The sequence below is a fragment of the Xyrauchen texanus genome, chromosome 30 (assembly GCF_025860055.1).
Source record: "Xyrauchen texanus isolate HMW12.3.18 chromosome 30, RBS_HiC_50CHRs, whole genome shotgun sequence".
NCBI classification, from domain to species: Eukaryota; Metazoa; Chordata; class Actinopteri; order Cypriniformes; family Catostomidae; genus Xyrauchen; species Xyrauchen texanus.
In genome coordinates this window covers 8,876,545-8,900,903 of record NC_068305.1, presented here as the reverse complement: position 1 = coordinate 8,900,903, position 24,359 = coordinate 8,876,545, and the positions used below count along the sequence as shown (strand labels likewise).

At 37.3% G+C, this 24,359-nt stretch overlaps 1 protein-coding gene across 2 annotated transcripts; it reads right to left on the bottom strand.

The window, feature by feature from the left end:
• Nucleotides 1–310: 310 nt before the first annotated feature.
• LOC127623807 (sodium-dependent glucose transporter 1-like) lies at nucleotides 311–24,004 on the bottom strand. Of its 2 annotated transcripts, none has more exons than XM_052098329.1 (4): nucleotides 23,499–24,004; nucleotides 11,628–11,796; nucleotides 9,162–9,278; nucleotides 311–2,062 (listed from the first exon to the last, which is right to left on the bottom strand). In XM_052098329.1, the coding sequence occupies exons 1-4, from the start codon at nucleotides 23,772–23,774 to the stop codon at nucleotides 759–761; spliced, it is 1,866 nt and encodes a 621-aa protein (XP_051954289.1). In that variant the 5' UTR covers nucleotides 23,775–24,004; the 3' UTR covers nucleotides 311–758. The 2 variants fall into 2 exon arrangements, with proteins under 2 accessions (XP_051954289.1, XP_051954290.1); XM_052098330.1 differs by having other exon boundaries at nucleotides 753–2,062; nucleotides 23,694–24,004.
• Between the last annotated feature and the right edge of the window lie 355 nt (nucleotides 24,005–24,359).

Here is a 24,359-nt window from a genome sequence, read left to right as displayed (position 1 = left end):
AGACATTGTTACCCACATAAAAGACTGAGTCTTTAATTTCCAGATCTACAGAACACAGTATGTATTTGTAAACTTGTTAAAAAAAATAAAAAAAACACACCTTTGTGTGCTTTGTTTTTAAAAGAACGTTTGAGGGTGGAGATATAAAGTGTATATTATAAAATTCAAAAGTAAGTACTTTTGTTGACTATTCCTTGAAGCGTTTTTTAAACACAGCAATTTTTCACAATGCAATTTTGGTAAAAATAAATAAAAAGAAGCCTTTAAAACAACATTTCTAATAAAGTGCTAAAGTACTGAAATTAAACTGCCGAAATTATCATTAGTGAGGGCATAACAGAAAAATCACAAAATTTCAGAAAGATTAAAAGTCATTATGTACATTTTTGGTAATTAACAATATACAGAATAGTGGCAAAAATTAATAAAAATATTTAATATGCAACGTGAGAGATTTTGAAAACCTACAATCCTAATATTCTGTCCTATTTTTTTATTTTTTTGAAATGTCTAAATTCAATTTTTTGATAATCCAGGAACCTCCACTCAAACAAGAACAGTGGTGCTGAGTAAGTCTGCAATAAGAAAGCAAGTATATGTAAAAATATCTGAGCATGCAACTGACATGTTTAATAAGTGCTAAATGGCCTCTTGCATGAATGCTTCAGGTTGCTGTGGAAAGGACTATTCAACAAACCACCTTGCAGTTACTGGCTCAGGAATATAGTCTTGAGATCTTCTTGATGTAGTACAATATATCAGTCCTCCTTCTCCCTGTTGAGGGACATGAACAGTTTTCGTCTGGGAGAGTCTGTAGGAAAGGCCAGTGTGATCGGCAAAGGGGCAAAGGCTGAGGGGTCTGTTGAGGGTGCTGGCAGTGGGACTGAGGGAGTGACCATTGACTGGGCAACAACAGCACTGGCTGCAACATCAGGAGGCATTGAGGCTTTAGAAGGAGAGCTTACCAGGCTAGCATCATCCATCTCTATCACCTCAAAATCTGCATCGTTCCATTGGTCAGCTTCACCATCATTCTCCTGGTCCTCCTCTTCCTCCACATTGTCCAGCAGGGCTTGTCGGTACTCACTGTCATCGGCATCCTTTGTGCTTCTGCCCGGCACTTTCCGAAGTGCAGACGCACTTCCTGGTGACACTAGTTTGTACGTAACAGGGAACAGGATAGAGGTGAAGGTGGATGTCCCGAGTGCCAGGTACATCAGCAATGGTTCATTTTTCAACTTCCCCAGTAAAAAAGCCAGCAGAGCTGGCAGGACCATCTCACCGAGGGCTGCACCCACTACAAACACTGCAGCTGACCGCCCTGTTACTGTTGTGTACTGCTCCAACCATGAAATCCCACTGGGAAATATGGTAGACATGGAGACACCATACAGGGCAGTGCAAGCCCAGAGCATAAGGCTATTTTTGTTAAAAAGAAGCAGCAAGAGAGAAGAAACTGTAGTGCTCACTAGACTCATCAGGATCAGGGTGCCTGGGTGCAGACAAGTCGCAAAAAAGATGGCCAGACCTCGGCCAGCTGCGAACGTTCCCCAGAAAAGCGAGTTCAGCCCTGCTGCCTGAGCTTCATCCATACCAGCATAGTCCTTCGCATAGGTGAATATAAAGGAGCCATATGCTACCTCATTTCCAACATAGAAGAAAAAAAACATGGACAGCAGGAATATGAGAGTGTTGTGGTGTTTGGAGAACAGCAGCTTTCCTGAGGGGGTTTTAGCCCTTTTTGAAGTAGGGGAACTCTGGGAGTACAGGATGAAAAAGAGGATGGACACCAATAAAATAAAAGCACCAATCACAATGTAGGCCCACATGGACGATATAACGTTGCTCTTAGAATGGGAGAATGGCAAGATGGCACTAATCGTCTTGGAGGCGTGGCCAGACATCAGAGATGTGTACATGGAGGCATTGTCTGGACTGTGGCCAAACAGCAGCTTGGCTATTATCGGGGAGGCAAATGCTCCAGCAGCAAAGCTGAAGTGCAGAGCCTGCATGTGAGGGCCAGCCTGTTCTCCCCATGTGTTCAGTATGAGAACATTACCACCTGTTAAAAAACAAAGACTCAGTTACAGCAGCACCTTTGAAGGCTTTGTTGATGCTAGAAAAAAAAAAACTCTCTATAGCCTTTTTCACCATTGGGCCAGACAGTTGCCATTCTATACCAATACAGGCTTGTTGACATGGTCACCGTTTCTTTTTCCACTGTGGTGCTGCGCAGTAAGGATAAGAATGGACTGACTGGGCAATTGACCAATGATTTGTCACCACATTACTAATCTAACCTTACTAAATTTTGCTCAAATGAAAATGCTACTGGAACTGTTTATAACTGTCCTCAGAACTGTTTGGCCCAATGGCGGAAAAGGTGCTTTTTGTCTGTCTGTTTGTTTCTTCTTTCGTAGCTTCTGTATAACTACTTCAGGAACTTGGCATTGCAATTCTGAGATATAGTTGTTTTTTGTATGACAAATTGCTTGTAATGTTTCTTATTTGTAAGTCCCTTTGGATAAAAGCATCTGCTAAATGTAAAATGTAAATGCAAGAATGATTTGTCATAACAAAATTCCTGGTGTCAAAATTGCTTAACCCCAGAACGCATATGTAACGTCACCCCTCTTTAATACATATTGTGGGTCAAAAAAGACCCAGGTGAAATCTAAATGTGTAATTATAAAACAAAAACAGTTTTTCAAGAAAATTAACACTTATGAAATTGTATAACAGAAATATGGGCAATTTCCAGGTTTGGTGGTAAAATATGAAATTAATCAGCAACTCTACCCACATAAGCGCAAACAAATAATGGAAATGGACTGGGATAAAATGTTATAACTTCATTATAAACTTGTAAAATGACAACCTTGTGTACAGCCGTGGCCAAAAGTATTGGTAGTGACATACATTTTGTGTTTCACAAATTTTTGTACTTCAGTTGTTGTGGTGTTGATTCACATTGTTTCTAGATTATTGTGCAAAGTGATCAGATGCTTTTTAAATAATTGCAGAAAGCTTCATTGGCCAAAAAAAATTAACTTTATCACAAAAACCCAAATTTCACAGTTTTTTGGCCCTGGCGCAAAATGACCAGCTATCATAATTTCACTAATTATAACAGCAGCACCTGGGTCCTGAACAAGTACTAGTCAGGTGAAATCACTATCATTCTGATTGGATTATAAGAGCAGACTGATTGCTATAAAAGGAGGGAACTATTGCTTCCAACCATTGTGTTCTTGTTAGCAATGATTACCTCTAAAGAAAGACATGCAGCCATCATCGCTTTGCATCAAAAAGGCCTCTCATGCAAGGAAATTGCTGCATAGAATATTGCACCTGAAAGAACCATTTACCGGATCATCAAGAACTTCAAGGAGAGAGGTTCAACTGCAGTGTATAAGTCTTCAGGATGTCCCAGAGTGCCCAGCAAGTGCCAAGACATCTCCTCCTGAGGAGTCAGCTACGGAATCATGTCACCACCAGTGCAGAGCTTGCTCAATATTGGCAGCTGGTTGGTGTGAGTGCATCTGCACGCAGAATGAGGCAAAGACTTTTGGACAATGGCCTGGTGTCAAGAAGGGAACAAAGAAGCCCCTTCTCTCCAAGAAAAACATCAAGGACAGACTGAAATTCTGTAAGAATTACAAGGATTGGACAGCAGAAGACTGGTGCAAAGTTATTCTCTCTGATGAAGCCCCCTTCTGACTGTTTGGGACATCTGGAAAATCGATAGTCCAGAGAAGAAAAGGTGAACGCTACCATGAGTCCTGTGTCGTGCCAACAGTGAAGCATCCTGAGACCATCCATGTGTGGGGATGCTTTTCATCCAAGGGAGTGGGCTCTCTCACAATTCTGCCCAAAAACACTGCCATGAATAAATAATGGTATCAAAATGTCCTGCAAGAGCAACTTCTCCCAACAATCAGTGCATTTTCCAGCATGATGGAGCACCATGTCACAAGGCAAGTGTGATAATGAAGTGGCTTGGATCATTACATTGAAATTTTGGATCCGTGCCCAGGCAACTCCCCGGATCTTAATCCCATAGAGAACCTGTGTTCAATCCTCAAAAGGAGATTGGACAAGCAGAAGCCCACAAATTGTGATCAACTCAGAGCACTAATAAGGAAAGAATGGATCGCCATCATTCAGGATTTGGCCCAGAAGCTGATATCCAGCATGCCAGAGCAAATTGCAGAGGTTATGAAGAACAAGGGTCAACACTGTAAATATTGACTCTTTGCATATACTGAATGTTTTTACCAATAAAAGCCTTTCAAACATATGAAATGCTTATCATTGTTTTCCAGTATACCATAAAAACATGTGAAAAAATAATCTACAAATACTGAAGCAGCAAACTTTGCAAAACACAAAATGTATGTCACTGCCAATACTTTTGGCCACGGCTGTTCTCTATATTGATGTATGACACTATATTCCTACAGAAGATTATGTAGCTATATTTGTTGTTTGAAGTGGTGAGGCGTACTGAAAAAAGAAAAGTTGCAGGTTCAAGTACACTAAGAAGTGGTCCAGGAGCTATGACCATTGTGCCCTTGCTGTGAACTAGGCATCTAACTTCAGGTTGCTCCATGTAGACTGTCCCTGTAATGGGTGTAATGGCAAGCATTTTGGAGAAAAGCATCAGCTGAATGATAACATTCTATACATGCAAACTACACAATTATGAACGTAAACATGGTATTTAACATACCGGTATATTTAATAACATAACAGAAACCAGAAAATAATACCAGTGTTAAATGCATTGAATACCAAAGGACAGAAATATGGGTTATATTTGGACCCACATATGCATTCTAGGAGAAGTGATGCAAATGATCATATAATTGAAATAATATTTAACTATAATATTTTTTATCATTATAGATATTGGTAATCCAGAGATTCTTTCTGCAATGGTTTTGTTCCATTAGGGCAGCCTAATGGACTAGTTTGAAAAAGCCAACAATCCAAAGTGGCAGAAAATCTAGTGGGCTGAGCGCAAATTTCATAATGACCCAAGGAGTAGTGAGCTGTAGTACTACCATCCCAAAAAGTTTAATGTCTCTAGGCCTTATGGTTTGGTTTCTGTGATCTGTTTAAGCAAATAATACTAAAAGCAGCCTTCTGCATATGCGAGTAAATTTCGCGCCATGCCACTAAACTATGTCAGTTATTATCCACTGGATAGTAATTGTTAAAATTTCACTCGCCAGTGATCGAGTTGAGTTGAAGTAGAGATTATTTTACGAAATAAAAAGAGAGGGCTGTGCTGTTCGTTCACTTCAGCAAATTGGCATAAGAGTCTGCACAATACACTGAAGTCTATAGAGATGCGTCAGCGCAACCTCAGCCCCATCTTTACACAAGTGTTTTTCCACACACGTTTTTGCCTTGAACAAAGGTTCAAGAAATATTTTAAACTGTCCAAATTTAAGGAGATATTTAATCTCAATATTTCTTAGTTAAATATTATAGTTTCCAAAGTTCCAGAGACCCCAGTGTTTGATCTTAAGTAATTATATTCACCAAGAAAATGCTAAGACCTTAACATAAACGAGTCCTTTTTTTACTTTCTGAAATAAAAGCAATTGCCAGTTATCTCTCTTCCAAATACATGTTTTCAATGTTTATTATGCACATCTGCTTTCTTGCATGGCAAATGAGTAAAATCATCCCTCAGTGACACTTTCTGTAACGCTTGTCATGTGGAGGGCAATAACAGCTTGACACTGGCTTGAGCAGAATGTTGACGCCCCGACGCAAATGACGAAAGGACGTTATTGAAATTCATTATTATTATTATTATTATTATGCCATTATTACGGTTTTCTCTCATAAAAGTCATGTTCAGCCATTTAAATACTGTAGGAAAATCACAGATCTGCTTTGTTCTTATAATTCCTAAACATTCTACTAAAGTCAGGATATTTGTAGACATGCAAATGTTAACAAAGGAGAAGGTAAGGACGTTATTAAAACTCATTATTATTATTAGACTATTATTGTTGTCTTTTTGGATAAAAAGTCTAACTAAAGGGTTCACAAACTGAAGGAAAATTATAGATATACTTTCTTTTAATGCTTACACAATATAAAGTGTCTTTGTAGATTTCGTTCATGAACGTCTCAAAATGTCCTTGTCTGACTCTTCTGCGCTAGCTTCTATACTACTCCAGTCAATTTGAGAATGTGGCTGTATAATACTGCAGATAATGTTGACTTCAGTATGACAAATTGCTAATGTTCCTCATTTGTAAGTTGCTTTGGATAAAAGTGTCTGCTAAATGACTACATGTAAAACATTTTAATTTAAAAGGAGTCAATGACTCCCTCATAACACATAGATGCTCATTTGATGCCACCTAGTGGCATCTCCAGAAGGGGTCAGTGAAATAATCAGTTAATAAAATTGAACAAATTTGTGAAACAGAGCAAGCCACATCAAAATACCCTTTATTTTTGTAACTTATTCTGCACAATTTTACAGTTAATTTGCTATACTTGAAATCAAATAAATCGCTGGAATAGGTGCTTTTAGCTCATTCTTTAAAAAAAATATCCAAGGAATAAATGTTCGTGGACCATTGATTCGCTCACTTTATTCGCCCCTAATGAGTTTGCATCCCTGATACTTTTTTCTTGTTTGTGCATATTTTATTTTTATTATTACCTTAAATTGTAAGGAATTAAGGAATAAAGCTGCTGCATGTGTGCACAATCTTACACTCATTTATTTATAAAAGGGACTTCGGACAAGACCTGGGGCCTCATATGTAAAACTTTGTGTAGATTTCATACTAAAAGTGTGCATATGCACAAAAGTCAGATTTTGTATTTTAGATTTATAAAACCGTACGCACGCAAGAAGCAGCACAAAGATCTCTTATAACTCCCAGTTAGCGGAAGATTGTGTGTACATGCTTTATTCCCCTACCCGTCTCCTCCATATCACTATATATATATATATATATATATATATATATATATATATATATATATATATATATATATATATATATATATATATATATATATATATATACACACACACTCACCTAAAGGATTATTAGGAACACCTGTTCAATTTCTCATTAATGCAATTATCTAATCAACCAATCACATGGCAGTTGCTTCAATGCATTTAGGGGTGTGGTCCTGGTCAAGACAATCTCCTGAACTCCAAACTGAATGTCAGAATGGGAAAGAAAGGTGATTTAAGCTATTTTGAGCATGGCATGGTTGTTGGTGCCAGATGGGCCGGTCTGAGTATTTCACAATCTGCTCAGTTACTGGGATTTTCATGCACAACCATTTCTAGGGTTTACAAAGAATGGTGTGAAAAGGGAAAAACATCCAGTATGCGGCAGTCCTGTGGGTGAAAATGCCTTGTTGATGCTAGAGGTCAGAGGAGAATGGGCCGACTGATTCAAGCTGATAGAAGAGCAACTTTGCCTGAAATAACCACTCGTTACAACCGAGGTATGCAGCAAAGCATTTGTGAAGCCACAACACGCACAACCTTGAGGCGGATGGGCTACAACAGCAGAAGACCCCACCAGGTACCACTCATCTCCACCACAAATAGGAAAAAGAGGCTACAATTTGCAAGAGTTCACCAAAATTGGACAGTTGAAAAAATTGGAAAAATGTTGCCTGGTCTGATGAGTCTCGATTTCTGTTGAGACATTCAGATGGTAGAGTCAGAATTTGGCGTAAACAGAATGAGAACATGGATCCATCATGCCTTGTTACCACTGTGCAGGCTGGTGGTGGTGGTGTAATGGTGTGGGGGATGTTTTCTTGGCACACTTTAGGCCCTTTAGTGCCAACTGGGCATCGTTTAAATGCCACGGCCTACCTGAGCATTGTTTCTGACCATGTCCATCCCTTTATGGCCACCATGTACCCATCCTCTGATGGCTACTTCCAGCAGGATAATGCACCATGTCACAAAGCTCGAATCATTTCAAATTGGTTTCTTGAACATGACAATGAGTTCACTGTACTAAAATGGCCCCCACAGTCACCAGATCTCAACCCAATAGAGCATCTTTGGGATGTGGTGGAACGGGAGCTTCGTGCCCCGGATGTGCATCCCACAAATCTCCATCAACTGCAAGATGCTATCCTCTCAATATGGGCCAACATTTCTAAAGAATGCTTTCAGCACCTTGTTGAATCAATGCCACGTAGAATTAAGGTAGTTCTGAAGGCGAAAGGGGGTCAAACACAGTGTTAGTATGGTGTTCCTAATAGTCCTTTAGGTGAGTGTATATATATGGATGTTACAATGTCTGTTTTAACTATGTATAACCTCATCTATATACAAGATTAACTACTGTAGATAATATACACACTGAATCATACATGTTGCATTGGAATAGACTGCTACTAAACAATATTTTCTTAATCTTTGCTTGTTTTAGTGTAAAAATATCTAAACATCCTTTAAACAAGATACATTTACATGGGAATCATAATTGTATATTAAGACTTGTTTATAAGGAAAATATATATTTTTATATCTAGAATATATTTTATCATTAGCATATATTATTGAAGTGTCTTATACCCACACCATTGGGAAATTATGTTTGAGTGTATTAAGCATAAAACCTAACCAAAGTTTTGCAATATAGCTTTTCAAGTAATTTTTTACTGTTTTTATAGATCCTTAAAAGGTAGTACACAGATAGTGATTAAGAAATGTATTTTTGCGTTGTAAAATACTATCTGATATCATCAGGGTTGTCACCGTGTTTCACATCGGATTCCCGGACAGCCAGCACATTTTATACCAATGTTGTGCAAGGCCAGTCCAGATAGCAGACCACCAGTTTTTCAATTGTCCATTCGACTAATGAATACATCAGATTTACCAGGCCATTCCACATCAGTCAAGTGCATTTAACAGATCAGATTCTTGATTGAATGTTGTCTTACACCTCAAAACGTGATATATGTAACTGAACACAATTCGAAAATAACGGAAAATACGTGTGATGGTGTGTGTTTTATAGATTATAAATTTGTAACTTTTGGCATAGACTGAATCTGCAATGTGTGTGCATGCATAACAGTAGAATAAAACCCCTGCAAAGTTTTATACATTCCAAGCTTGTAAACATGTGCATTACCTGTATCTAAAACTCCCATTGACACCCCCACACTGGACATCAAAGCTGTGAGTAGCCAAGCCTTTTTACAGAAGGGAGTGCCAGACATTCCAAATGCGGTGATCATCAAGGAAAAGCCTGCAGAGATAAATAAACTGTGGGCAATAGATCACCATGGAAATCATAATTTATCATGTATTTTAAATCTGTTTCCAAAAAAAGTTTGTTTTTTGTTTTAAGCAAATAACTGAACACAAGGGAAGTTATTTTATATCACGCGTATGCTTATTTCAATTTAAAAGACTAAGATCTATAAAAACATGTTTCAACTAAATACATTTACAAAACACTCGGTAGCATACCAAAGATATGTGGGGCCCTACCAAAAAATGAGAAAAGTCCCTTTCCACAGGCAGTGAATTCATACGTGAAGGTGTCTTTTCGTGTATTACTTTTTTCTGTATTTGTGTAATTTAAAAAAATGTAATCTAGTCAGCTACAGCAGGTGTACATTTATTTGGAGATTACAATTTTAGGACAATCAGTGAACATTTAAAAATAGCTGCATCCAAATGTTTTGCACAATTCTGTATCATTTTGCAGTGCAAGTACAGTAGAGCTGTGTTCACAAAAACAATGTTGCGAGCACTATGAGTACCAGGATATTATGGTGGTTTGCCACTTGATTTCCAATGTAAAATCTGGGTCCTGAAGCAAAACCAGTTGAGAACCACTGAGTTAAAGGTACAAACAAGAGCAGTCTGGCTGCACAGTCGCGCACATACAGTATATGTTAATTATTAATAATCATAGGACATTACTTTAAAAGCTCACACAGCTGATGTTATTTTTAATTTAGTAGTTAATTTAACATGCTATTCTAACATGTAAACTAACATGCTTTATTTATATAACATGTTATAGTTACATGCTATTTTTTTAATCATGTTTACAATTTGGTTTATTATTATAATTCCGTTAGCTTCCTTATTTATTCTATTTACTTATTTATTTTCAAAACGGAGACTTTTCTTTACACATACTTCATTTTCAAGTTTCAGTTATAATAAAGTGTTTGCTCAACCAAAAAAAAAAAAAAAAAACTCCAGTTTTCACTCCTTTAAGGATCTTTGTAACTGATAATACTAATTGTGTAATACCGTACACCACGATACAGTGATATTTTCAGAGAAGGTTATCGGCATCCATGATAGTTAGAGAGATCCAAAAATATTAACGGAGAACAACCAGAACTTTCTACTGACCCAGCCAAAGAAAAAAAGAACCAAAGCAACGCAATGAAACGAAACACAAGTACATCACCAGACTTTTGCTAGAAAGTGCTGGTGTTTTATTTAAATACTTCAGGTTAAATTAAGTATTGATGATTTATGGCATGGTCTATAGACGTTTACATAAAGTTACATTTTCTCTGTTACAAATCATTTCCATTCACCTTCTCTCATAGCGCATTCACCAACCTGTTTTATGTTTGTCTATGTTTTAGATTATAAAGTCTTGTTTGCATTCAAAAGAGGATTTGACTTTGGTATATTTTAATAAATAATCTTGTCAATTTATTGTTAAAGGTCTATGCTCTGTGCTCAAACAATATTTCAACATATTTGTGATATTATTTTCGATGGCAATGAGAATAGTATTACTCTAAAGAGTTAACAGATGTGTCATATCAACTATGCATGGCCGAGTGATCAGACATGCACCTTATTTCTTTCAATATTCCCTGAATTAATCACTATTCCCTTCTTGAGCTAAAATCCCTGACATATAAATTCTGAGTAGATACAACAAGCCACAAATATGACATATTTAATGGTGGGTAATGTTTATTCAGATTTCTAATCTGATCGTTTGTCATTTATCCTTCATAAAACACAATGGGCAGAGGTGGTCGAACGCGGCCAAGATTCCTAAACTTATTTACATATAAAATGTTTACATATTATTGGTGATGAATTCTGGCAGATGTAAATATACCCTGCCACAAAGTCGCTAATTTCCTACATGCAATTTCCATTTTATTTTGATTAACCAATCAGCCCAAGATGATAATACCCTTTGAAAATGAATGCACTGGATGGCAGAGTGCACAGTTTACATATAGTGCATAATTTGAGACACGGCTTTCGATTTAAAATAACAGAACGGCAGACATTTCTTTTCTAAAATCTTTTCTTTACATCACAGGAAACAGTTCACCTAGCAAGGGTTATTCCAAGATACATCTAAGATTAATCGAGCCAGCATTTATTTTCTTTTGGGGTGTTTTTTTGGGGGTCTTGTTCTAAGGCACACTTGTGATAGAGCAGGGAAAAGATCTCAATCATATGTACTTTTCCCCAACTTGTAACCTTTGCATTATTAGCTCATACCCTTAATGATTATCCCCATCATCACCAATAACTTTTTTGTCATAAGTCAAATGTAGCACAATATTATTTTTTATGTGGAATCTGTGTGCCTTACCCAGCAACAGATGGTGATTTACATAGTCAAATAGGATCCCTCCTAACAGAGAACCACCAATATATCCCGCAGAACGACCCACAAAGATGTAGGACAAATTACTGATGTTCTTATTGACATTGATAGCCAGGTCTTCAAAGGTAGGGCCCAATACAGAGATGGCCATTCCCTGTAAATAAACCAAAAACAAATGTATCATTTCATTACCATGCACTAATACATTTGGACAAATATCATAATCACACTAATCTTATATGTAGGTCTGATGTAACAAACATAAATACCAACAGGTACATGTGGAAAATACAATCAATATCTAAATACCAGGGCTGTGGATGTTGTTGTTTTTTTTTTGTTGTTGTTTTGCATAGTAGATTTGATATAGTAGCACTTAAATTATTATTTTTACAATATAATTATTAATTCTATTTTCGTTATTAGGTTCCAACCTTTTGAATATGTTGTTTAAAATGTGTATAACAGGGCTCCAGACTGCAACTTAAGTGGTCACAAATGCAACCAAACATTTTTTATTGCGATTTAAAACCTAGTCGACATTGGTGGCAATAGAGTTGTGTGCGTTCATATGCGGCTTCATCAGATATCATCTTGTGAGTTATCGAATACATCTCTAGAGTGTGCACTAGTATGTCTCGTGCCGCTTTTCACCCATTCTGTTGTGGTGACAAGCTCGCTGCACCTATCTGCTCCAGGGGCGCCTTATCATGGCTGACCCTGCACTCTGACCCCAGCTTAGCTGGGATATGTGGAAAAAACAAATCACTGTATATATGCAAAAACTAAATTAGGTATAATGTTTGACCATAATAAAAGCTTCTTCTAACAACAACAAACCCAGCACGAGAGAGTCATCAACCAATTATTCTTTTGAACCAGATCTTTTTCATGAATCACCTGAAAAGAACTGAGGGTTTGAACTCAGGAACTTAGGTTAGCAGTTTGAATCAGATTCACTTTCTCAGCAAATCAGCCATCAGTGAGCTCACAACTAGGAGTGCAGACATTAAAAAATAAGAGACCAATGTTTATTTCGGGCTTCTTTACAATTAAAAATCCCATACTGTGTACCACTTTTTTTTCTCCTGGTAATAATTGGTTGGGATTGGAGTAGCACAAAAAACTGCATCTGGGATTTCATTCAATTTGCACTCTTGTAGTCTCTGTGTCTGCGCAATATGGTAACAGTAAAAGACTGAGGTAAAACTATTTATATACTGTGTGTGTGTGTATATATATATATATATATATATATATATATATATATATATATATATATATATATATATATATATATATATATATATATAAAATATAAAAACAGGGCAGGGAGGGTTACATTTGAAATGTATTCCACTACAGATTACATGTTGTAAAATGTAAATTGTAACGTATTTCTTTAGATTACTCAAGGTCAGTAACGTATTCTAAATATTTGGGATTATTTTCACTTGTTTTGATTATAAAAAACTGCCAGTAGAGTAAGACGAAAAACATACATGTAAAAAATACATTCTCTGAAAAATCTAAGTATCTTATAAAGTGTTGTTTCTAAAATCAAATTGATCTTGTTTTAAAGATATTTTTACAGGAAAACAACACAAATATTATTATCTAGAATACGATTTCTGCCCTAATACCAAAGGTCTTACTAGAAAAAAGAAATTATGATCCAACTTGAATTTTCTTTATAATAAAATATGGTCGTGTCTGGTAACATGCGCATGTAAAATAGCTAGAAATAGCATTTTAGCTTAGCATAAAGCTGACAATTTACACAAGGTTTATTTCTATTTCTTCTGCTCCAAACTTACTTTAAACTTACTTCTCTGTCTGCTCGTATGAATGTAACACATCATAAGAAAGTGTTTCACCACTGTTCAAATGCACTTTGGATCGCATCATTTATATGTAGAAATGTTTTCCATCTTAAAGGACTAAATATTTAATGAAACAAATTAACAATAAAATGCAAAGTAATTTCTTCAGTAATCAAAATACATTTGAATATAACTGTATTCTAATTATCAAATATTTAAATTGTAACTGTAGTGGAATACAGTATTTTATTTTGTATTTTAATATTCCGTCACTCCCCAACAATATTTACACACGCGCACGCACATATATAAAGTCAGCAAAAAAGAAACGTAACTTTTTCAGGACACTGGATCTTTACAAAATTCTGTTTTAAAATGCCTAAAATTCAAACAACTTTACAGATCTTTATTGTAAAGGGTTTAAATAATGTTGTCCATGCTTGTTCAATGAACCATAAACAATTACTGAACATGCACCTTTGGAACGGTCGTTAAGACACTAACAGCTTACATATAGTAGCCAAATAAAGGTCACAGTTATAAAAACTTAGGACACTAAAGATACATTTCTACTGACTCAGAAAAACACCAAAAGAAAGATGCCCAGGGTCTCTGCTCATCTGCGTGAATGTGCCTTAGTCATGCTGCATGGAGGCATTAGGACTGCAGATGTGGCCAGGGCAATAAATTGCAACGTTTGTACTGTGAGATGCCGAAGACAGCCCTACAGGGAGACAGGAAGGACAGCTGATCATCCTCGCAGTGGCAGGCCACATGTAACAACACCTGCAGAGGATCAGTAGATCCGAATATCACACCTGTGGGACAGGTACAGGATGGCGGCAACAACAACTGCCTGAGTTACACCAGGAACGCACAATCCCTCCATCAGTGCTCACTGTCCACAATGGGCTGAGGAAGGCTGGACTGAGAGCTTGTAGGCCTGTTGTAAGGCAGGTCCTTACCAGACATCACTAGAAACAACGTTGCCTATTGGCACAAACGCACAATCCCACCTTCAACCACCTAGACCAGACAAGACTGGCAAAAAGTGCTCTTCACTGACGAGTCGTGGTTTTGTCTCACCAGGGGTGATGGTCGGACTGAGCTTGTTGTCATTGCAGGCAATCTCAATGCTGTGCGTTAGAGGGAAGACATTCTCCTCCCTCATGTGGTACTCTTCCTGCAGGCTCATCCTGACATGACCCTCCAGCATGACAATTCAACCAGCCCTACAGCTCGTTCTGTGCTCAACTTCCTGCAAGACAGGAATGTCAGTGTTCTGCCATGGCCAGCGAAGAGCCCGGATCTCAATCCCATTGGGAATCCCTGTTGGATCGGAGGGTGATGTCTTGGAAATTGCAAGTGCCTTGGTGGAAGAGTGGGGTAACATCTTACAGCAAGAACTGGCCAATCTGGTGCAGTCCATGAGGAGATGCACTGCAGTATTTAATGCAACTGGTGGCCACACCAGCTACTGACTGTTACTTTTGACTGAGATTCGTCCTCCGCCACAGTGACCGAAGCTTGTCACTACGCCACCATGGGGACTTTGGGAATTGGGCATTCCAAATTGGGGAAAAAAAAATGGGAAAATAAAGACAACAACAATCTATTTATATGTATACTATACTTTTAATGAACTGTAATGTAGATTGTGAAGAGCAGTATTAAATAAAAAAAATATTTTAATCGCTTATATTTTTTTATAAAATATTAAAGGGCGTGAAAATATGAGACAAAAGGGAAAACAAACTTATCTTCTCAACAATATATTTTAGAAAGTTTATTAAACCTCAGATTAATGGGCTATGAACTTTATTTTCTTCTGTCTTCCTTCTGCTTTCTATCTAAATCGAGCAATTCTGTGATTTGGTGACTAAAAACAGCCATTTGGCTCCTTAATTCGTCAAAGGCGAATCTGCCTGATTCCAGCCTTGCTGAAGCACCCCCAGATCATCATCGATCCTCCACCAAATTTCACAGTTGGTGCAAGGCACTGTGGCTTGACGGCCTCTCCAAGTCTCCGTCTAACCATTAGATGACCAGGTGGAGGATCTGGGATGATCTGGGGGTGCTTCAGCAAGGCTGGAATCAGGGAGATTTGTCTTTGAGAAGGACGTATGTATCAAGCCAAGTACAAGGTAATCCTGAAAGAAAACTTGCTTCCTTCTGCTCTGACAACGTTCCCCAACTCTGAGGATTGTTTTTTACAGCAAGAAAAAGCTCCATGCCACACAGGTCAATCAAGGTGTGAGGACCACCAGATCCGGACCCTGTCATGGCCAGCCCAATCTCCAGACCTGAACCCCTTTGAAAACTTCTGGAATGTGATCAAGAGGAAGATGGATGGCAAAAAGCCATCAAACAAAGCCGAGCTGCTTGAATTTTTGCGCCAGCAGAGGCATAAATTCACCCAACAGCAATGTGAAAGACTGGTAGAGAGCATGCCAAGACGCATGAAAGCTGTTATTGAAAATCAGGGTTATTCCACCAAATATTGATTGCTGAACTCTTCCCAAGTTAAAACATTAGTACAGTGTATTTAAAAAAATTATATGTACTTGTTTTCTTTGCTTTATTTGAGGTCTGATAACACTGCATCTTTTCTGTTATTTATACTAGTTGTCATTTTCTGCAAATAAAGGCTCTAAATGACAATACTTTTATTTGGAATTTGGGAGAGATGTTGTCAGTACTTTATATAATAATAAAAGAAATTTTTTACTCAAACACATACCTATAAATATTAAATCCAGAGAAACATTTGCAGAGGTCTCTTAATTGTTTACAGAGCTTATATATATATGTATACACACACATTCAAAGTTTGGGGTCACTTGCCTGATCTTAAAAACCTTGTGTGCGTATAAGCGTATGCTTTAAAGTTTTAAATTAGTTTTGTAGACAAATATAAAATTGTGCCAACATAATAATGGACCGAAAAATTAAGAAAAGCAGCCACTAAGTGCCCAGCATATAGATGGGAACTCCTTCAATACTGTTTAAAATGCATCCCAGGGTGATACCTCAAGAAGTTGGTTGAGAAAATGCATACATTTCTGCAAAATCTAGGCAAAGTGTGGCCACATTGAAGATGCTAAAATATAACCTAGTTTTTATTTATTTTGGAATTTTTTCCCCATATTTTTATTATTCCATATTTGTGATGACTACTATTATTCTAAAAGAAAAAAGAAAAAGAGTAAGTGACCCTAAACTTTGGAATGGTAGTGTGTATATATATATATATATATATATATATACACAGTTAAGTTACAAAAAAGTACTGCACTGGTACCATGGTACGTGATTACATCAGATTTGAAATATCATATTCAAATACCACAGTACATACATATACATTACTTCAAAGTAGGTATGCACCGATTCGATAACTGGATCGTGGAAAGCACCATAGCCCATAGAACTTGTGAATTTTGTTCAAAGACCCTTGAAGACAAACGATAGCTCTGTCAACACACACACTTGCAAACATCCTATTTTTCACAAGAACACTCAGGGGACGTGATTGCTCATGGATTTAGAGATACTGGCTACCTGGGGCTTAAAGGAGGAGCAAAGATTTTGCATCACTGCAGACTATAGAGTAAATATAGTGAATGAAGTTACCATTAATATATGGGCCAGACTCCAGTGTTTGGGCACATGCTGCACATAGGAATTGGTTAGTAATTTTGTCAAAAGTTCTGGTACTTCGGTACCAAGTCGATACTAAAATAAAAAAAGATATAACGATACCATAGTTTCTGCAGAACCAGTAGTATCGAGCATCGACTCCATCCGGTACCAGTCCAGCGTTCTGTATGACACACAACAGCTTTAAAATGCTCACAGGCTTATTTTGAACGCATGATCTGTCACACTTTTTACACTGAAATTAACAATTAAAACAAATTAAAATCGTGTCATGTCCTAGTGTGATTATTAAACCGCTAAAAGGCAGCAATATTTTAAATAAATTTATAAATCCGACCATTCAAACACTGGAAATCTCACAGACATTGAGAATCATTTTATCAGATGACAGAGCAGAGCGCTAATCCACTTTTCCCCTCTCACACAGCTCATATGTTTTTTTTTACCTTTACAAGGGCAATTGTTTTTCTATTCTAACCTTATAAAATGACCCTGTCATCCTTTTATGTTATAATTTAATCAATTCAATTTGAAAAATGGTACGTTTCAATAATTACAAAATTGTATGATCTGTACATTACATAATTTGCATCGTTACTGAAAAATTGCATACTTACTACATTGCATACTTCTCTCATGCATGTATTTCCAAACATTTAGGCTATTAAATTAACAGTGCTTACAAAACGAATGCACCAACATATAAGAGAGAACAGCATTTCTCCTGATTTGGAATGTGGAGCTTAAAAAAAAAACTTTGCAACTCCATGTCAATTGAATAAATCAATGCAAAAATAAACATGTCACAATGAACATTATTCAAAGATATGATTAATACACTAAAAGTGGTTAAAGTAAAACTACTATTGTGTAATTAATAATGTTTTATTTAACATCAAGGCTATTTATCCAGATATTATTTTTGTTAATATTATTATTACCTAAATTGTAGCATTTGGTTACATTATATTTTATGTTCTCTCAGACCTGATTAACTTAATAAAAACATTTCCATCTCTCAAACACTTTTGGCTTCTTGCAGTTGAGGAAGCTTTTCAGACAGACAGATGCATAAGTGAGATGAACCGATGGGCAGGTAAGTAAGCTATAGCACATGGAGTGACAGTGTTACTTACTAGGACAGTATATTTTGAAATAAAGGTCCGAACGGTCATGTAATTTAGTGTGTGAGCACGACACCGTACTGCTGCGGAGCATGATATGCGAGTGTGCGTTTATGGTGCGAGCATCCACCACTGACTCTGCACAATGGATGACACAAAACAAATTATGTTAGCGAAACATTGATATTATTCAGCAAAAATTCCAATTAAGATCGCAATGTATGTATTTGGAGGTAGGCCTATAGGCTATCAGATGTTAGTAATAAAACAATAACTTTTTGTGGGGACATTTTTAGCCCCCATATTTTGAATTTAGGCATAATTTCTGCCCAGACACTGTTAATTTCCGACCCTGCATTCTTCACCATGCAGGTGGTACACAAAGCATTTTTGCTATTTCTGACTTCCTTCAAATGTGCTGCATTATGACTAGTAGGGTTGCAATGGTATGAGATATTCACGGTATGATAACCATCTCAGAAAATATCACGGTTTCACAGTATCACTGTATTACACGATTACTATTATCATTTACAATGACCCTCAAAGGAGTGAAAACTGAAGGGTTTATTTTATTTATTTTTTTTAGGATGAACAAACACTTTATAATAATTGAAACTCGAAACCATTTTTTTCATCTAAGTATGTGTAAAAAGTCTCCCTTTTGAAAATAAAATAAATATAATAAATGAGAAAGCTAATAGAATTATAATAAACCGAATTATAAACATGATTTAAAAAAATGCATGCAACTATAGCACGTTATATAACTAAAGCATATTAAAGGGGTCATGACATGAGAAACCAAATTTGCCTTGATCTTTTGGTATATAAGAGGTCTTTGTATCATTAAAACGTCCTGCAAGTTTAATATTTTAAGACGTCCTCCCCATTCTAAACGAATCATTTATTTAATCAAGCTCAAAATACAGCTCGTTCTGGATTCATGGTTAGAAGTGACGTGACAGTTAGAAGTGACGTACCAGCGTTTGCATATGACCGCCTCCAGCACAAGATAACTACGCTTTAAGCGCAAGACAACTCACGCTCATTTCAGTATCGCCGTCGCCTCACAAGTGTTCAGTCGATGGACAGCGAGCTCTGACAGAGACTACTTGTGCACAGGAAAATTACGATGCCACACAGATGTGCTGTTCCTGGCTGTGGTCAAACAAAACCTCTGAATAAGCTGCCGAAAGATCCAGGCGTCAGGGAAAAATGGATGCAGTTTATTTTTTGCGGACGTCCCAGTCACGGCAGTGTTAACTTAAGCGTTTGTTCTGTACATTTTAAGGATGACTGTTTTGAGAACAAATCTCAATATGATGCTGGCTTTGCCAGAAAACTGTTGCTCAAAGATAAGTCCGTGCCAACTATTCTGGGAACAACGACGACGCAAACTGTAAGTAATCTATTTTAAACTTTAAACTACTTTTTAAAGCGCAATTTCATTCATTATGAATAATCACAGTGTTTTTACTTAGTTTACTTGCATATTGTTCTGGCTGGAAGCGTCAATAATTGATACATAGGCACTGACGTTAGCCAATCATAACAGTGGGCGTTAACACTGAAGTCTTAAATGGAAAACGCCCCAAAACAGACTGTTTGAATCAGAGGATGAGAAACAGGGTGGGAAAAGGTCATAAATCACTAGATTTTAAAAGTTTTTCTTAAAAAAAATATATTAATACTATAATTGCACCTAAGGGAACATAATAATACAATAAAAAAACCCATGTCATGACCCCTTTAAATTAACTACTAAATGAAAAATAACATCAGCTGTGTGAGCTTTTAAAGAAATGTCCTATTAATAATTAACATATACTGTATGTGCGCTACCTATAGATTCTACCTTTACTACCTCTACTACTTTTACTCATGTAAAATTGTAAAAAGAATTTGTAAAGGTGATGATGTATAATGATTTTATTTTATTTTTTGGCACATAGCATAGTGTTGCTCTTTTCCTCCTCAGTGCTGTTTGGCATGTCAGGGCTACCTACGGTTTTTTATTGTTCTTTCCCTGCTGTCCGCGACCCAGCAGTTGAGAAACACAGCTTTAACTCACACACACTCACTTATGTTAAGACCCCCTCGCCTCCCTTCTCTCTGACATTTTCTCTGCTGCATGTGTGTGTGGCGCAAGATGACGAGTCTGACAGTCGAGGAGGAAAGGAGATGTGCACGTGCATGCATGACAATCTCAGAAGCGGAGGCAACTGAGACTTGTCCTCCGCCACCTGGATTACCTTGGGGTAAATGTGCCACCACGAGGACCTACTAAGTAGTGGGAATTAGACATTCAAAATTGGGAGAAAAGGGGATAAAAATGAAAGCTGCGTTGGCACAGTGACCATTATTACTTATTATTCAATAAGTCATGAGACTTCGCATTATAATCTAGCTGCAGCAAGTGCGTGCTCGAGGGATGAGCGTCCCTGTGACAGAGTGCGCATCAGACGGTTCAGTTTCTCTCTCTCCCCCTTAGATCGGGACATTCGAGCAAATCATAGAAGAGGTGCTGACAGAACAGAAATGCCAGTTTCGGAGTTTGAATTATTTACATGATTTGCTTACGTATTATTTTAAGTTTAAAGGTGCAGTATGTAACAATTTTCATGTAATATTCACCTTTTTTGGCAATGTGTGAACGGCTTGTAACGCAACTTAAAACATTTGCCCTTCCCGGACTTCCTAGGCTGCCTATTAAAGCCTGTAGACTGATTTTCATACAGAGCGGGTCAGTTTTGCCAGGAAAATCTAAAGGATGTGACGTTTATGTGCACTCCCGAGAGCCTTGCCTCAGTGCTTCTCTACCGCTATTCAACAGCGACAAAAAAACAGTCTGCAACACTAGGTAACATTATCTTAGAGATGAAATCCAGCAAACGTCCAGCTCCCAGCACAACACCGACTCCTACACACACACAAAAAAAAAATTATCTACTGAATCCCATCTGGCTAAGTGGGAACGTGATAATGGTTGAGCTAAAACTAGAGTGAACATCGGCAGGGCATTTGATTCCTGGAGGGACATTCGTTCGGTTTTGGGGATCAAAACCGACCCTGAATTGGCATTCTTCTTATTGAACAGGTAAGCTTGCATAACTGCAAAGCATGTGAAATATAGTGTCATAATGATCGATCTGTGTAATTTTAGCTAACTTGATCTTGCCTGCTAATGTTGACGAATTGCAAGCTACCTTGCTTCGTAACTTTCAAATCATTTCAACGATCTTCTCTTTATACTAATAGTCAGGTATACAAGATAAATTTAAGCAAATACGCTGGTTTATGATCGTAGTAAAAATATGACATACAAAACATAAAATAGTGCAACATAACAGTGCAACAGTAAACTGTCTGGTTTAGTTCAGTAGTATGTCTGTGTGTATCAGTACGCTATGTTAGCTGATAAGTCGTTTTCAAAAGGCAAGCTAGTTAGCGTCATGGAGCCAAGGTTTTAAATATAATTTACACATTTAAAAAAGGACGTTACACATACTACCGTTATTGTAAATATTACTCTCATTTATGTTCATGCCCGCATGACGAGTCCCCTTGTGTCCCTATGGAGTGTTTGCACGAGCAACAGGTAGCTGGCTGCAGTTCACTTAATGGACAAAGGTGTAATTAATAACAAGGGTTTCTGAATCTTACAACCTGCACCGCTAATAAAGCTATAGTGCAATAAATATAACTGCATTTAAGATGTAATGCCGGGGTGTTTCTTTAAAGATGCTCAACTGTGTTTTTGCATTATAACTATCTCATACTTTGCGTCACCTGAAGCTGTTTGGAAAGTTGCATCTGGACTGTGAGCTGTGTAATTCTTCCTCTCCTCAGTCAGACACAAACTGCAGTGCTGCTCTCAGGTGTCATCATAAGAGTTTAATGTGATCTCATGTTACGTTAAATGAGATCAAACGATTACTTGCCAATGAAAATTTTTCTGCAATTTTTTATTGCCGATAACGTAGACTAATCGTTTCTGTCCTAATCCAATGTGCGCACATGCCTCTTTGTGGTTTGACTTCAAAAAGAGAGAATAACTCGATTATTTCAAATGACATGCAAACACTGATTGTTTTGCTTTGTTGGATTTATTTTTTATTTTTTTATAAATAGATTTTTGGGAGTAATTTGTGTATTGGTGTGTATGTAAACAAGCTCAGTGTAACTTATTTTCATTCAACCCTGAAAATTAGAAGTGTGCCTGGACAAAAGTATACAGAAAAGTCTGCATATTTTTTTTTTTTTTTTCACAGATTACCTTAAAAGTTTCTTAAAGACTTTTTAACTACTTTATTATGGCATTTGTATTTTTTTTTTTTTTTAAACAGACCTAACCAGTTGTCACTCATGGAGGATTAATACTATAGAACAGCAACAAGTGTTTCAGGAACACAGTTCTCAGCTTGTTTTGTACGTGTATATAATAAATTCTGTATTTTATATATACACACAGAATTATAAAGCATTTCATAATGCACTACTAACTTTAAAGTATATTCTAATAAAAATATTAATCCGAATTACAATATCAAGGGAAATAATAGTCAATTATTATTATTATTATTTTTGTCATAATCGTTCTGCAGCCCTACATTTACCCCTGTAATTTTTAACGTATTCCACTGATCACATACAACAATTATCTAGATGTTTAATACTGTGTAACTAAACCTGGCTCTTTCTCACTCTTTAAAGTAAACTACTGCGTGCATTGTCATCATCACCAAAACAAAATGCCATGGTAATACCATAGTGTTTTGAACAAGGTACCATTAGTAATATACCATGTTCTTTGGGCATTTACTTTTGTAATACCATGATACTTTTTGAAGTAGGCTACCTTGTAAATACTATGTAAAAGTTGCATGGATCTGGTAATCATTCAGTTCCATGATATATTTAAAAAAACATAGCACAGCCACAGTGCTGCTAACCTGCCAGCCCCGATACAATACTCCTACAGTGTTTGGCATCTTCCCTTACGCAAATGATCCTGTTTCATCAGGATACTGTAATACGACCAGGAAGTCACCATAACGACCGTTTTTAACTCTTATTATTTTGAGACCTCTCTGTTCTGATACTGGTACTATCAAACTTTCATTACAAGGAGGAGACCATATGTTCCACACATAACAGAGGAGACCATATGTTCCACACATAGTGTAAAGCACAGACGCTATCGTTTTCTAATACACTAAACATGCAATCTGAACATAGAGACCCACCAGCCCGAGAAACGACGCGTAGAGAGCAAGGCTGACCAGCCATCGCCAACATGCCCCGGTGTCGCTGTGGCCCCGTCCGGGACGAACTATATCAACCTTTACGGAGCCGAGGCTCGGTGCCCCTTTACCCCCCTTCAGAGCGCTTTTCAGTCCTTTCCAAGCGTCTTTCCGCTTGTTGAAAATCGTGTCCTCTACCTGCTCGCCGTTGTCATTTTCCTCTTCCATCTTGGCGAACCGAACGTGTTTCTTTTTCGGCGTGGGATCATCTGACGACATGGCAGCGAGCGTGTGAGGCGCGTGACGACGCGCCACACGGTTCTCGTTTTCAGAAAAACCGTCAACGTTGCGATGTCGCTGTACCTGGGTTAATGGCCGACCTGAAATGGACTAAATTTATCATGCTCGTCAATATAGTATTAAACCATTGTATTTGTAGTTTTTAAAATGGCAATGCAGATATTCTCATTTTGACGTGTCAACTGTCAATTTAATTTGCAGACAGTGCTACTTCTGTGGCATTAGTGGCGGACTGCAAGCCAACTCATGGAGTTGTTTAACGCCACCTTCTGAGCTGGAGTGTAAACATGTTTTCTTAGGTTTAAAGGTGTTGTTAGCGATTTTTGTTTGTTTGTTTGTTTGTTTCATGGAAATGTATGCAAAAAAATGTCATACTCCCTTAAAAGATGTTAATGAAATAAGTGTCCTGAGATATCTCACCAGTCTCTGTGACAGCTGTAGACTTTGTAAACAGCAAACATGTGTCCACAGACATATTTGACTATTTTCACCTGTCAATCATTTTGCTCATTCTCATAGTGTTGTATTTGAAGCAGATGGTTGAGGCTATGATTCATAATGTTT

Coding starts and splice junctions, on each gene's coding strand:
- LOC127623807 (XM_052098329.1), bottom strand. CDS start 23,774: ATGTCGTCAGATGATCCCACGCCGAAAAAGAAACACGTTCGGTTCGCC. Junction 11,797..23,498: donor ACGCGTCGTTTCTCGGGCTG/GTGGGTCTCTAT, acceptor GTTTATTTACAG/GGAATGGCCATCTCTGTATT. Junction 2,063..9,161: donor AATGGGAGTTTTAGATACAG/GTAATGCACATG, acceptor GTTTTTTAACAG/GTGGTAATGTTCTCATACTG.